This window comes from Vicugna pacos, chromosome 14 (genome assembly GCF_048564905.1).
Source record: "Vicugna pacos chromosome 14, VicPac4, whole genome shotgun sequence".
NCBI lineage: Eukaryota > Metazoa > Chordata > Mammalia > Artiodactyla > Camelidae > Vicugna > Vicugna pacos.
Genome location: NC_133000.1, coordinates 10,134,925 through 10,148,503, shown reverse-complemented (window position 1 = coordinate 10,148,503; position 13,579 = coordinate 10,134,925). Strand labels below are relative to the sequence as shown.

Genomic DNA, 13,579 nt, shown 5'->3' with positions numbered 1-13,579 from the left:
AGCTTGGCTCTGTGATTCTTCTCCACATGGTGTTTACTGTGATTCCTCCATGGTGCTCCGCTGGCGAGGGGCCTGTTTGGAGAGCCCAGCACGGCTTTATCCAGACAGATGGTCTCTTGGTGGGGATCACTAGTAGGTTGTGCCCAGATGGGCTGCTCTCCTTCCCTGCAGCCTCACCTCTCCCACATGGTCTCTCCAGCAATCTAGACAGACCTCTTACAAGACAGCTTAGGGTTTCAGGAGACCAACGTCCAGGCTGTGTCTTCTTCAATGCTATTCCTAGAACTGCTGTAGAGTCTTCTGGTGTCTTTTGGTGAAAGCAGGTACAGGCCATCAGAGATTCAAGGGGATGGGAACTGTTTCTCCATCCTCATTGGAGAAATGGTAAATAATTTTAGTCTAAAATTAGATGAAAATATACAATTAAAACTGGATTAAAATACCTGTAAATATTCGATTTCTTAACTCAAAATTTGGGAGTTTTCGAGTAAAACAGGCTCTCACTGTTTCTCTGTTTACAAAAACCAGATTGGCTGTGTTAATACTAAGTAAAGTAGACTTCAAGACAAACAGTATTACTTGAGGTAAAGAGCAACATTTCATAATGATGAGAGTGTCAACTTGTCAATGCTACAAGAGTCACAAGTGGTATGTGATTATGTATTCGAAGTAAAAACTCACAGAATTAAAGGGACAAATATTGACAAGTGTTGATTTCACATCCCTCTCTCAGCAACTGATCCAACAGCTAGACACCAAAAACCACTAAGATGTAGATGTGAACACTTAACCACCTTGATCTAGTAGATATTTATAGAACACTACACCCAACACTGTAGTAAAATACCCATTCTTTTCAAAGGCATATGGTGCATTCACTTAGGCAGACTATATGCAGGGGGATATAATACATTTCAATACATTTAAAAGAGTTGAATCGACAAGGAGTCTGTTCCCTGACTACCATTAAGTTAAATTAAAAATCAATAAGAACTTAATAAAAGAAAAACCTCAAATATATAGACATTTAAAAACACACCTCTAAATAATCCATGGGTAAAAGGAAAAAAACCGCAAAAATTAGAAAATTCTGCTAACTGAATGATTATGAGAATATTTCAAAATCTGTGAGATGCAGTTAAAGCAAAGCCTAATGCAAACAGTGTGGCTTTAAATGCGTATGTTAGAAAAGGCAAAAGATCTAAAAATCAGGGACTTACAGGGCCATTTTAAGGCACTAGAAAAAGTGAAGTAATTCCAAAGTAAATAGAAAGAGGAAGAGGCAGGCAGGCAAGGAGTGAGATCAAAAGCATTTTACTAGTATCATGGAAGAGGAATTACTAGTGCATGTATGGCAAACACATGATATAAAAAGGGCATATTTTGACTAACTTTATGCTAGAAATTCAGCAACTTGGATGAAGTGGAAAAATTCTTGAAAAACACAATTTACCAAAACTGATTCTAGATGAAGCAGAAAATAGCACTGTATATTAGAGAAATTGGACTTGCTATTAAAAAAAGTTACCAAAAGGAAATACCAAGCCCAGATGGTTTCACTGATGAATTCTGTCAAACATCTAAGAGTTAATACTCATCTTAAACAAATTCTTATAGAAAATGGAGGTGAAAGAACAGTTCCTAACCCACTTCATGAGGCCAGCATAACCCTAAGCCTGAAAAGACATTGTAAATAAAAGAAAATTACAGACCAATTATCCGTCATGAACAGAGGCATAAAAATACTTAGCATAATTTTAACAAATCGAATCAAGTAATAAAGATATAAAGCACCATGACCACACCAGGTTTATCCTAGAAAAGCAAGGCTGATGTAACATTCAAAAATCAATCAGTGTAATTTACCACATTAAACAGAATAAAGGAGAAAAGCCATAGATTAACAGACTCTGAAAATTATTTGACAACATTCAATACTCTTTCAAAATTAAAAACGAATGAAACAATAACCTTCCAGCAAAACAGATAATGAAAGGGGACCTCCTGAATTAAGGGCATCTATGAAACACCTGTAGCTAACATTGTACTTGCTGATGAAATTTTGACCATTTGTTCCTCAAAAAGATCTGAAGTAAAGTGAGAGTACCTGTTCTTACCACTTCTATTCATCATTGAATAAACTGTCCTAGCCATTGCAATTAGGTGAGAAAAAATACATAAAAGACATACAGATTAGAAAGGAAGAAGCAAACACTTTTATTTATAGATGGCATGATTATTTATGTATAAAGTCCTAAGATACCTACAAAATAACTACTAGAACCAAAAGATGAATATAGCAAGGTTGCGAGATAGAAGGTAAATGTACAAAAATCAATTATATTTTTCTATATTAGTCCCAAACAATTGGAAAATGAAAATTAAAAAAAAAATTATATTGATAATAGAGTAAAAACCCTTATAGTATTTAGGAACAAAAATGTGAAAAGACATGTAACATCTGTATAGTGGTCACTTAAAATATTGCTGTGATAAAGAAAATCTATCATGCATTATACTATGATTATGAATTAAAAGACTTACATTGTTAAGATGTTAGTACTCCCCAAATTGAAATATAACTTTATTTAATTCTAAATAATAATCCTCGTAGGCTTTTTTTTTTTTTTTACCTCTTGGTAAAAATTGACAATCTAATTCAAAACTGTATGAAAAGGACTGAAAATATAAAAGGGCTTAGAATAAAGCACTCTTGAGAAAGTACAACAAAGTTGGAAGACTTAAACCATCTGACTTCAAGATGGTACACAGCTACAGTGATCAGTGTATTGCTGGCATAAATGTTGACCAGTAGATCAACGGAACACGGTAGCCCAGCACTGGACCCTCACATTGTGGTCACTTGATTTTCAACAAATCACCAGAGTGAACAACTTGGGAAACAAAAGTATCTTCTGTAGATAGTGCTGGAACAACTGAGTATTTATATGGAAAAACAGTGAACCTTAACCCCTTACTCATGTCATGTAAAAATTTATTCAGCATGGAGCACAGACAGAGCTATACTATAAAGCTGAAACCATAGAGCTTCTAGACTATTCTGTAGAATTTCCTGCGATGTTAAGTATGGCCAGTATTTGCTGTCATCTAGTAAGGCGGCTGCTAATCATATTATCAAGTGTTTGAAATATGGCTATTGCAACTTAGGAAATGAATTTAAATTTTTATATAATTTTAAATGAATTTATTTTTAAATAGACTTAAGTGGCTCACGGCTACCATACTGAACACTGCAGTTCTAGAAGACAGCATAGGAGAATGTCTTCACAAGCTGAGGGTAGGGGGCTGTTCCTTAGGACACAGGAACCAATAGCCATAAAAGAGGAGGGGAATTAGACTCATCACAATTTACAACTTTTGCTTTCAAAAGACACCACGAAGAAAACAAACTACAGACTGGGAGAAGATATTTGTAACACAAATACACTGACAGAATCCTGGTATTAGGATATATAAAGAACTCCCTAGAGTTCAATAATGAAAAGACCTGCAGTCCAATTAAAATGTAGGTGAAATATTTGAGCAGACGACATACACATGCCCAATAGGCAGCAGAAAAATGCTCGGAGTAACTTGTTGTCGTGGAGATGCAACTTAAAGCACGAAATACTACCACATACACCTCAGAAAGGCCAACCTTTTAAAATTAAAACTGACTATTAAATGTTGAAGATTTGGAACAACAGGAATTCTCATACATGGATGGTGGGAGTGTAAAATGGTATTATTTTGGGAAAAGTTCTGCCAGTTTCTTCTAAATTTGTAAGAGAACCCATCAGTTCTATTCCTAGACATTTACCTGAGAAAAACAGAAACATACATTCACAAAAAGACACACACAAGACCTAGTCGTTCTATTCATAATGCCCAAGAATTAGAAAAAGAGTGCCAGTAAGAAAATGGATAAAGTAAATGACCTGTGACATATTTATACTATGGAATCTATCACTCAATAAAAAGGAACACATTACTTATGTAAGTAGCCACATGCATAAATCTCAGAAACTGTGTGCAAGTGAAAGAAACCTTACCTAGAAGGGCACGTGTCGTAAGATTTGATTCATATGAAGTTCAAGGAGAGGCAAAAATAATGTGAGATGGAAAAATACTGCAAATGTGGTTGCTTCTTAATGGGGGATGAGATTGACTAAGAAAAAGCATGAGGAACTTTCTGGGGTTATGATGATGTTGATTCAGGCCTGTGTTACATACTTCTGTGCACTTGTCAGAACTCGTAGAATGGTACCCTTAGGATTTGTGCATTTTTATTTTATGTAAATTTTATCTGAAAATAAAATAATTTGAACCATAGCTAATGATATGTTTAGGGGTTTAATGTACCGAAGTCTATAGCTTACTTTGAAATGCTTCAATGTAATAAAATGGATTGACGTATGGCCAGTGGGATGATTGATGATGACAAAGTAAGGACAGTAAATGTTCATTATAGACTCAGGTAGTGGGTGTATAAGTGCCCCCTTTTGGCTTCTAAGAATTAAGAATTCTTAATTCTGTCCATTTTCCTGTATGTTTGGACATTTTCCTAATGAAATTGGAAAACTGTTTAATAAGACTTTTTGTTATAAGAGTGATATATGCCACACAAAGATACTTAGAAAATGTAGGCAATAAAAGCAAGAAAATAATATTTTCTGTAGCCCAGCCATCCAAAACTCATGGTTACTTGACATTTTTGCTCTCAGTCTTTCTTTTTGCTCTTTTTTTTGCGCTAACATGATCATGTTTTATATGCTGTCTTATTATCTTACACTTGTATCCTGTAGAAATATCCTACTTTCCCCCAGTTAGTTTTGTAGCATATTATTCCCACTGCCAGGTAATATTCTCCCCAGCTAAATGTAAGCATCCACTTGGGTTGTGTGTTTAGACTGTTTTTCATATCTGACTGATAGAGGCCTGCAATGGATATCATTTTACAGAAAGTTTGTTCCGTGTGTGGCACCCTGGGCAGTGAAAGTGCCATGTTGGAGAGTATATGACGTTTCAAAGCCCTTCATACACACTGTCAAACCTTCCCTCCCTTTCCTTACAGGATGGTCCCGGAGACATCTCCACAGGACCCCAAAGTTCCTCAGAGCCTAATTAGAACACCACCCGCTAATCTGGCATATTTGAGTTATTCACTGGCTGTGTGTCGAAGTGGATTTTTTAAGTAATTAATCTATTTTTGCCATTCTGAGGTTCAGAGGGGATTGGTAACTTGCCAAAGGTCCTGGCCAGTAATTGGCAGAGCCACCATCTGATCCTACATACGTCAAGGCAGTATTCAGCACAAACAGGTGCTTAATAGCATTTATTAAATGAACACATGGATAATTGAAGGTCCCAAAGGCTTAGATCAATTTAGAGTTTTATTTCCTACGTATTTCCCTTTAGAACTATGAAAGACTTAGGTTAGTTTCTTTGTGATATGAGCCTGGACGATGTCCTCATTCGCATACTGATTTATTTGTTCTGTCCACACCTACCTGGTGCAAAGGAAGCAGGCTTCTGATTTTCCTTTGGCTCAGAACACAGGTAAAGCCCTTGTGTAACAAGGTGCTAATTGATATATTGTGGGAAATGTGGTCCAGGTCACAGTGACATGACAATCCTGAGGACTCTTCGCCTTCGAGTGTGGCTCACAAAAGGATGTATGTGTGGAGTGTTTGATTCTCTCCCGTGAGGGAAGTGTTGTCTATAGGTTTCCACAGGCAGCGGGCGTGTTCTCTGGTGTTCCCCGTGTCTGGGCATCCTGCACACTCACTGGGCAGTGAGCTGGGGCTGTCGTCAGCGCAGACACTGTCCGGTGCCCCGGGAAGTTGTGATTCCAGGGGCTGTGGAGGCTTCTGGCTTGTGGGGAAACAGACTAGAGTGGGAGGGGGCAGTTCCTTTATGAGCAAGCTCAGGAAGAAGGATCATCTGTCCTTGTGCACAAGGAAGAAGCTAGGCTGTTCCTCATTTGTCACAATTCTCTCCTCAGAGAACGGATCAAGTACTGCTGTGAGCAGCTGCGCACCCTGCTGCCGTACATAAAGGGGAGAAAGAGTGACGCGGCTTCCATCCTCGAGGCAACGGTCGATTATGTGAAGTTTGTCCGGGAGAAAATCCCTTCAGCCGTTATGGGCCAGGTGTTCCGCTCTCCAGCCCTTGAATTTTATCCTCAAAGACAATGCTTTAATACTTCCTAATTTTTTTATTAGTGGAAATGTATATGTGTTTATATACGAAAAAATATGGCTATCTAAATACATCTCTCTCTCTATTTTTTTTAGATTACAGAGGCACTTCAGAGCAATAGGAGGTTTTGTAAGAAACAACAGATGCCCATCCAGCTGTCCGTCCCGGGCACGATCATGGCACAAAGGTACGTTGAGGGCACTTGGGAATCTGAAGTCGGCTTGTTACTCTCCTCTGGTAGTAACGCTGGACATGAGGCAGGCGCTGAGCGCACGCATAATGACAACTCGGGTGTTTATTAAGAACCAGTGGACTTTTCCTGTTGCTGACGTGTGTCATTTAATCACAGTCGTAGGATGTGTAATAGTCTCAGGCCCGTGATCCTTTCCTCGCTTGACTCACTCTTAGCCCTTTTGTGGTTTCTGAGGATCCTAGAAAAGGGGCTTTACAAGCAGTGGCTGCTGTGACTGGCAGTGCAGTCGGGCCGATGGGTCTAGCTTCCCTCTGTCTCCGGAGGGCAGGGCCCTGGAGCCGTCCAGCTGCACTCCACTTAGAAGTCCCTACACGAATGGCCAAGGTGCGATGTGCCGAGTGAGTGCTTCCTTATTTAAATTTACTAGAATGTGTAAACAAAAACTATACAGGAAAAGTAAATCACATTCCTCCACATCCTAGAGAACCAGCATAAGTCCTGTTGTACGGTTTGTTCTTGTATTTGATCCAGAGTTTAGGCTCTGTCTGTGCTTTTTAGAACTTGAATGATAGACGAGGAGTTCAGCTCAGCAGCATTGTTACCTTTTTTCTCGAGAAATGCGTAAAGTATGTTTTCTGTCCTTTTAAGGGAAAACAGCGTGTTGACAAGCACTTACTCACCTGTGAGAGGCATCAGATTCCTGTCTAATAAGTGCTTGAATGTGTACTCCGTTCCTGCCTCTGGGGGCTCCTCGGATGAGGCTGTGAGAGGTGAGCTCCGCCCGAAGCCCGTGTGCGGCTGCAGTGTGCGGGTCTGCGGGCGTCCTGCTGGCCCCGGGCTCCTGTGCAGACGCTGCCATCACCAGGGGGTGGAGCGTAGCTGGGAGATGTGGGCTGAGTCCTCTGGTGCTGGCTGCTTGACGTACACAGCTGACCACCGGCATTTCAATAGTGTTATCCCAGAAATTTGGCTCAAAACTGACTGTCGTTACCAGAAGCACCCTGGTGACTATCATATGACTAGAATCTAAAGGGAAGGGAAATACTCACATTCATTCAGAACTAGCCACGTACAGGCAGACCTAGGAGATGTTGTGAGTTCAGTTTCAGACCACTGCAATAAAGCGAGTATCACGATAAAGCAAGTCACACACGTTTTTGGTTTCCCAGTGTATATAAAAGTTATGTTTATGCTATCTCATAGTCTATTAACTATGCAATAGCCTTATGTCTAAAAAACCAATGTATATACCGTAATTAAAAATACTACTATAAAATGTTAACCATCATCTGAGCCTTCAGTGAGTAGCAGTAGTAACATCAGAGATCACCAATCACAGATCACTATAACAAATACAATAATGAAAAGGTTTCAGATATCGTGGGAATTATCCAAATGTGACACAGAGACATGGAGTGAGCAAATGCTATTGGGAAAATGACACCTATAGACTTGCTCAGTGTGGGGCTGCCACAAGCCTTCAGCTTGTTAAACAAAAAAAACAAAACAGCAATTTCTGTCTGCAAAGCACTACAAAACGAGGTTTGCCTGTACTGAGCATTTAACGTATTAATTTACTTCTGTCCTTCATATCTTTGCTTAATTGTCACCTTCTCAGTGAGTCTTTCTTAGTCACCCAATTAAAACTGCACACTCCCTCCCAGCATCCCATAACACGTGGAACCCCTTATCCACTCTCCCTGCTGTATTTTCCTTCATGGCATTTATCACCTCCTAATATTCTTTACTTGCATATTTTTATTGCCTGTCTTCTGCCCCTAGAATATCAATGCCATGAGGACGGGGTTTTTTGGGGGTTTTTTTGCCCATTTTGTTCATTGCTGTATTTCTGGTACCTAAAGCAATGACCAGCTCACAGTAGGTGATCAAGAAACATGTGTTACATGAACATTTATTGTGAATATTTACCCAGCGTGAAGCGTTTTTGCTACGTGTGTTATAAAGTCTAGGCATGCCCGCGTACTTGCAGAAATAAGGAGATGGAAGAAAGCAGAGCCAGGGTAAAAGGACACAGCTGCCAGTTTGTGGCTTTCAGTGTATATTCCCACGGGTTACACTTCGCTGAGAAACCAGTAAGGGAGTGAGCACATATCCTGCGTGTTAGATGCTGGGTGACAGGGCAGACAGGACGCCCCCTCCAGCCCCCCCCCCCACACCTGGTTAACCTCCAGTCATCCCCTAGCTCTCAGCTGACGTGTTTCTGCCTCAAGGACGGGGACACGAGGACAAACAAGGTGCACTTGTTCTTAGCGAGCTCGCAGATGAGCAGCGGAGGTTCACAAAGCAAAATGTGACTCATTTAGTGCTTGAAATACTGCCATCAAGGTACCGTGCGTGGTATGGGGACAGAGTGGAAACCACGGGAACAAGCTGGATTACTGGGGATGGGGCCTAAAGTCAAAAGAGAAAGGGGCCCAGAGAAGGACATCCCCCTCGTTCATGTAATCAGATCAGCCTCAGGGTGTTTATTAGTCAAGTTAAACTTTTCTCCTGACTTAGGGGAGAGGGGAAGAGACCAGGAAAAAAGTAGCCATGACCCATGGTTAATCTGCTATGCTAGCTATGGCTGAATGGCACAGAAAATGATTACATCAGCTTGGACTAAATCAGATGGAGGTCAGGCCACAGGCATGTGCCTGTCAGTGTTGCTTCTTGTACACACGGAAATTACTTCCACATCCCCACTATTTGCATTCTGCAGAAACTCAGAAACAGTCTTGTCGTGGCAGTGAGTTTGGGCCATTCTGTGCCTGGGGATGTCTTGGTTTTGCATCATCTGAAGTGACTGCTCCTGGGAAGACACAAATATTCTCGGACATAGGCTTTTGGCAGATTCAGACTGGAGGAGACCTTGAAGGTCATTGAGTCAAAACCTCCATTTTGATTTTATTTCTATACATTTTTCCATTTGGAAAGCAACAATTAATCCTTTGCCAAAGCCCAGCTGAGATAATAACTGTGTTCATTTCTTATGCGTTTCCTCCAAGTCTTATTCTATAGGTGGTACTACAGTAGTAATCATATTGGACCTCCAATTCCATCTTTGCCTTTTTACTTAACATTGTGTCCTGTACATTTTAATTTTATATTATGCAGCCCTCATTACTATTTTAATGCTTTCGGTAGTTTATCCAATGATTTAATAGGGTAGTTTTCTTAGTCGCCTGCCTGTTTAGTGTTTCCAGTTTTGTGGGGAGAGTGATTTTATACATTGTATAATAGAAAATATTTCCCCATATGTAGATTTTTCTATATTTTGGACATTTCCTTGGGCTAGATGCCTGGGAGCATGTGATGAATGAGTCTGGGAGCGTGAGCACGTGTGTAGCTGGTAGTGCACTTTGCCAGACGGTTTTTGAAAGAGGATTGGAACAGTTGAAATCAGTTAAGTCTTCCAGATTTCACTGTCACCAGCTAGGTCAGTAAACTGAAGGCTGGAGGAGTTAAATGGCCACCTGACGTCCCCTGGATCCTGTGCTAAATCTGATCTGTCACCCAGAAGTGCTGATTTCCTTCAGCTCTTAGACTTCATTAGGCTGCCTCCACTTGCCCTTTTCCATAAATCTCTGTACACTCTTACTGAAATGATTTTTCACAAATATTCCAGATGCGTTTACATTTAGAGATAAAATTATATTACTTTACTTTCATTACTGTCTGTGTCCAGAAGAAAATAAATAGGTGTTCACAGTGTTGAGATTATATTGTTAATATGCATCATAGATTAAAAAATTTTCTGCCATGTTACTATACAGAACATAGCTACATAATGATAGAATAACCCACTTCACTGATAGAAAATCAATGACCAAACTTTATTTGTGGCTGGAGGGTGGTCACAGTGATGAAAGACACACACACAAAGGCATAGAGATCTGATGCTTCTCTAGAATCTCTGTCTTTTAGTGACATGCAAACGCCAATTTATGGTGTGTATATTGCACTGAATGTCACTACCAGGAAGTTTACTTTGCGTTTTCATCAGCATTTGAGTGTAGCAGTAGCATAAGTTTGGAAATGAAATAGAGGGTAATTTATTTCAAATACAGTAGTTCAGGGTTACAGGTTTGTGTAAACTGACGGATATTTTCTCTCTTTTTTACTAAAGGTCAGTCCAGCTCCACTTCAGAGGATGCTGCTGCTGATACATATAAAACGCGAATTCCCAGCACAGCGCTCTCTCTCAATTCCTTCCATGCTGTCAGATACTACTCTGCACTCATCCCTTCCTGTGACACAGCTGCTGTAACAAATCAGAACATTTCGGTTCATTTTCCAACAGCGGTGGCCAAAGTCTCGAAGTTTCTTCCTCAGCACTGCAATTCTGTGTTGGGCCAGACGTGCACAGCACATCCCAACTGTCTGGTAAGTCCCCAGGTCTGTGGGTTAGATCGCATCCCAGCCAGCGGGGGCTCCTGACTTGCGCTGTGTTGTCGGTACTCTGGTCGGAAATCTCTTAGACCGGGTTCAGGGGAGTCACCCGGCTCTCGTTCCCCAGGCTGCAGGACTGGTCTCTAGATCCCCAGAATTGGTGAGTCTGGATGTGGCTCTGCTGGTGTGACCTCAAGTGACCAGATAGAACCTACTGTCCTCTAGATCCTCTCCCCCCACCCCCACCCACTTTTACGATGCCACATCCCATTTCACCAGCCTCACCCTCCACTGGACCCACGGCTGGCTGCTGCTCACCTCTTAGGTGGCAGCGGTCACTCACTGCATGAAAACCTGTTCTTCCAACGCCAACCAGGTTGATTTCAGATCCCAGATGTCCTCATACCACAGATAGCTATTGAGCACCCAGCATGTCGTAGCATCGTGCCAACCACCGAGATTGTCATGTCTGTAGATAGACAGGGTCCCTGCCCTTGTGAAGCTTGAGTCTCGTAGGGCAGCAGGCGTAGAAGGAGACGGTTGTGATGTGCACTGGAGCACGCAGGAGGAGTGCCCAGGGTGTGTAAGGCAATATGATGTGGGCGAGATCTGGGACGGTTTGCCCCTGGAAGAAGCAGTGTCTCAGCTGAGATCCAAGGAATAGGAACTAGCCTGGGAGAGTGGTTAGGAGTTGGGAGTGAGGGAGGGAAACACATTCCAGGCAGGTGGATCAGCGTATCCAAACAGTGGTATCTTCATTTTGTGAAAGAATCGTCCGGTTCTAGAGAAAGACCCGAACCAGACTGGCCTGCTTAAAATGGACTCTGGTAGCTTTAATATAACTATTGATACTTTTGTGTATTCATATCATTAACATGTTTTGAGCACTCAAATAAGTAATGTGCCAAACCCCCTATGTACTTACTGTGGGTGATCTAATGAATCTTTGACACAACCCTTTGAGGTAGGTACTGTTGTTTCCATATAACATCTATAAAATGAGAATAATAGTGACTTTCCCAAAAAGCGTGGATGAGAAAAATATTCTGTAGAGAATTAGAAATTTTAAAACATAAAGTATCCACAGATATAATACTGTTGCTAATGATCACTAGTATATGCCAGCAGGAAAACCAGGATACATGAAAAAAAATGATTGCAGCATTATTTTTTTATTGTGACCTACAGTTGCTATGTGTAGTTTTTGTTGGAGAATTGTTATAAGAATATAATTACTTTTAATAGCAATAAAAATATGTATTTTACAATCTGTAGGTGTATTCACCTGAAGATCTCACTGTTTTAACAAATCATCTCCTGTTGCTTTAGGACATAGAAAATATATTTGTGACATTATGGGTAAGAACCGGACAGGATTCAATTAATGTGGTTTTTTTTTTTCACCTTTGCAGCAACAGTTTTGGGCGTATTAATAGCACATGTTTGAAATTTACACTCTAGACCACCCATTGGGTGCCGTTTGACAATGCAGGAAGATGGAACAAAGAATGCTCTCGAAAGCTACACTCAGAGACCTAATATCAAAAGCGTTTGCCTGGTTTGGCTTCTGATAAAGGTGCTAGAAGCTTCTGCAGATAGAAAGACAGGCAGCCAAAGTGTTCACCACACACCTCACTCATCTTTACACGTACTTGGATGTCCCCCAGCCCAGGTGTCACAAGAACAAACGGCCTAGGTGACCTAGACTCCTTCTCTCTCGAAAAACATCCCACAATTTATGCGAAAAGTACACTGTAAAGAAGATTCGTGGAGACCTGATAAAGTGCGTTGATACTCTGGTGTCACGGATACTGCAATTTGATTCTTATTTTTAGTATCTCTGTGAATTACTGTCCCTTTCTTCTAGGTGCTGTTTTTTCTAGTCTGACATTTTAGAGAGCTCCCTTTGTTACTCACCATTAGTTTGGGAGAAGTGCTTACCTCCTCACTTGACTACTAATGAATAAATTGACGTGTTTGTTTCTGTATTTCACCATCGCTTGAGTGAAATGATAGCTACTAGGTGAATTTTTCTTTCTGGATCTTTAGTTACAGACTAGCAGGTCTTTGTTTTTCATCTCCTCCCTATAAGGCATTAGAAAAGACGGCTGGAAATTAGGGGAGAAAAATGTTTGTTTTATATTTCACTGAAATGTTCTTATCATAATATAAGTTTTATTGTTAAAGAAGTTATTCAGTTTTGACCCTGAAAATGGTAACTCATTTTTGTTCTGCTTAATAAATACGTGTTCCCCCTTTTAGTATTACTACTTAGGGAATTTAATTTTACTAGATTTTTGAGAAGTTTAAAAATTACTTTAGGTAGGCATGGCCTAATTTTCATGTTCAATTGTATAACTTTTCTTTGAGGATGTGATGATGATGGAATTTGTGGATGTTTGACAAACTTTATAAAGGAACTAGAAGTTTCCAACTAAGATTCTATGCTTATTATTATAAATGTGTGTTTGACTCTTGCTTTGGGGAGTGGTACCTGCTTTGGCGTTGTAGGAGAACCTGTTGAGGTATTTTGAGCACTGGGATGACTTCCTGTGTTGACAGCTGGTCTTAATTTTTACTGGGACTTTTTCTTTGTGTCAGGGTTTCCCTAAATCCACACATGGACCATGAGAGACAGCCTGTGGCTGGGAATTCAACCTAGAGAGGTGACCCATGGGTCCTGTCTGCTTGCTATTGTCGATCCCCCTTTTCCTTTCAACATGAAGAGGAGGCTCCCAGAGTCATTTTCCCCCAAAGCTGCTTCCCATGATCCTTCATGCAAGTGTCCAAGTT

General features: G+C 40.6%; 1 protein-coding gene across 1 annotated transcript in view; it reads left to right on the top strand.

Moving 5' to 3' along the window:
- The window catches only part of SOHLH2 (spermatogenesis and oogenesis specific basic helix-loop-helix 2), a 75,029-nt gene extending 61,805 nt beyond the window's left edge, over positions 1 to 13,224 (top strand). The window contains exons 15-19 of the mRNA XM_072975905.1: positions 6,005 to 6,152; positions 6,297 to 6,388; positions 7,043 to 7,164; positions 10,524 to 10,780; positions 12,199 to 13,224. Coding sequence (XP_072832006.1) covers positions 6,005 to 6,152; positions 6,297 to 6,388; positions 7,043 to 7,164; positions 10,524 to 10,780; positions 12,199 to 12,219 — 640 coding nt within the window. The 3' untranslated portion in view covers positions 12,220 to 13,224. The remainder of the gene's footprint in view (positions 1 to 6,004; positions 6,153 to 6,296; positions 6,389 to 7,042; positions 7,165 to 10,523; positions 10,781 to 12,198) is intronic.
- The last annotated feature ends 355 nt before the right edge of the window (positions 13,225 to 13,579 follow it).